Source organism: Cuculus canorus, chromosome 2 (assembly GCF_017976375.1).
Source record: "Cuculus canorus isolate bCucCan1 chromosome 2, bCucCan1.pri, whole genome shotgun sequence".
NCBI classification, from domain to species: Eukaryota; Metazoa; Chordata; class Aves; order Cuculiformes; family Cuculidae; genus Cuculus; species Cuculus canorus.
This window is the reverse complement of record NC_071402.1, coordinates 688895-691096: the sequence shown is the minus strand read 5'-3', so window position 1 is coordinate 691096 and position 2202 is coordinate 688895. Positions and strand designations below refer to the sequence as shown.

Sequence of the window (2202 nt, the reverse complement as noted above, 5' to 3'; positions counted from 1 at the left end):
ACAGAGACCCATAGAGACCCATAGAGACCCATAGAGAGACCCATAGAGACCCATAGAGACCCATAGAGACCCATAGAGACCCACAGAGACCCATAGAGACCCATAGAGACCCATAGAGAGACCCATAGAGACCCATAGAGACCCACAGAGACCCACAGAGTGACCCATAGAGACCCATAGAGACCCATAGAGACCCACAGAGACCCACAGTGACCCATAGAGACCCATAGAGACCCATAGAGACCCCATAGCGACCCATAGAGACCCATAGAGACCCATAGAGACCCATAGAGACCCATAGGGACCCATAGAGACCCATAGAGACCCATAGAGACCCACAGAGACCCATAGAGAGACCCATAGAGAGACCCATAGAGACCCATAGAGACCCCATAGAGACCCATAGAGACCCATAGAGACCCCACAGAGACCCATAGCGACCCATAGAGACCCATAGAGACCCATAGAGACCCATAGAGACCCATAGCGACCCATAGAGACCCATAGAGACCCATAGAGACCCATAGAGAGACCCATAGAGACCCATAGAGACCCCATAGAGACCCATAGAGAGACCCATAGAGACCCATAGAGACCCATAGAGACCCCATAGAGACCCATAGAGAGACCCATAGAGACCCATAGAGACCCATAGAGACCCATAGCGACCCATAGAGACCCATAGAGACCCCATAGCGACCCATAGAGACCCATAGAGACCCATAGAGACCCATAGCGACCCATAGAGACCCATAGAGACCCATAGCGACCCATAGCGACCCATAGAGACCCATAGAGACCCATAGCGACCCATAGCGACCCACAGAGACCCATAGAGACCCATAGAGACCCATAGAGACCCATAGAGAGACCCATAGAGACCCATAGAGACCCCATAGAGACCCATAGAGACCCATAGAGACCCATAGAGACCCATAGAGACCCATAGAGACCCATAGAGAGACCCATAGAGACCCATAGAGACCCATAGAGACCCCATAGAGACCCATAGAGACCCATAGAGAGACCCATAGAGACCCATAGAGACCCATAGAGACCCCATAGAGACCCATAGAGAGACCCATAGAGACCCATAGAGACCCATAGAGAGACCCATAGAGACCCATAGAGACCCCATAGCGACCCATAGAGACCCATAGAGACCCATAGAGACCCATAGCGACCCATAGAGACCCATAGAGACCCATAGTGACCCATAGCGACCCATAGAGACCCATAGAGACCCATAGCGACCCATAGCGACCCACAGAGACCCATAGAGACCCATAGAGACCCATAGAGACCCATAGAGAGACCCATAGAGACCCATAGAGACCCCATAGAGACCCATAGAGACCCATAGAGACCCATAGAGACCCCATAGAGACCCATAGAGACCCATAGCGACCCATAGAGACCCATAGAGACCCATAGCGACCCATAGCGACCCATAGAGACCCATAGAGACCCATAGCGACCCATAGCGACCCATAGAGACCCACAGAGACCCATAGAGACCATAGAGACCCATAGCGACCCATAGAGACCCATAGAGACCCATAGAGACCCATAGCGACCCATAGAGACCCATAGAGACCCATAGCGACCCATAGCGACCCATAGAGACCCATAGAGACCCATAGCGACCCATAGCGACCCATAGCGACCCCATAGCGACCCACAGAGAGACCCATAGAGACCCATAGAGACCCCATAGAGACCCATAGAGACCCATAGAGACCCACAGAGACCCATAGAGACCCATAGAGACCCATAGAGACCCATAGAGACCCATAGAGAGACCCATAGAGACCCCATAGAGACCCATAGAGACCCATAGAGACCCCATAGAGACCCATAGCGACCCACAGAGAGACCCATAGAGACCCATAGAGACCCCATAGAGACCCACAGAGACCCATAGAGACCCATAGCGACCCGTAGCGACCCACAGAGAGACCCATAGAGACCCATAGAGACCCCATAGAGACCCCATAGAGACCCATAGAGACCCATAGAGACCCCATAGAGACCCATAGAGACCCATAGAGACCCCATAGAGACCCATAGAGACCCATAGAGACCCCATAGAGACCCATAGAGACCCATAGAGACCCATAGAGAGACCCATAGAGACCCACAGAGACCCATAGAGACCCACAGAGACCCATAGAGACCCCATAGAGACCCACAGAGACCCAT

At 52.8% G+C, this 2202-nt stretch overlaps 1 protein-coding gene across 1 annotated transcript in view; it reads right to left on the bottom strand.

Moving 5' to 3' along the window:
* Window positions 1-1964, bottom strand: part of CPSF1 (cleavage and polyadenylation specific factor 1) — a 72761-nt gene extending 70797 nt beyond the window's left edge. The window contains exon 1 of the mRNA XM_054060588.1: window positions 1953-1964. Within this exon, the coding sequence (XP_053916563.1) occupies window positions 1953-1964 (12 nt within the window). The remainder of the gene's footprint in view (window positions 1-1952) is intronic.
* Between the last annotated feature and the right edge of the window lie 238 nt (window positions 1965-2202).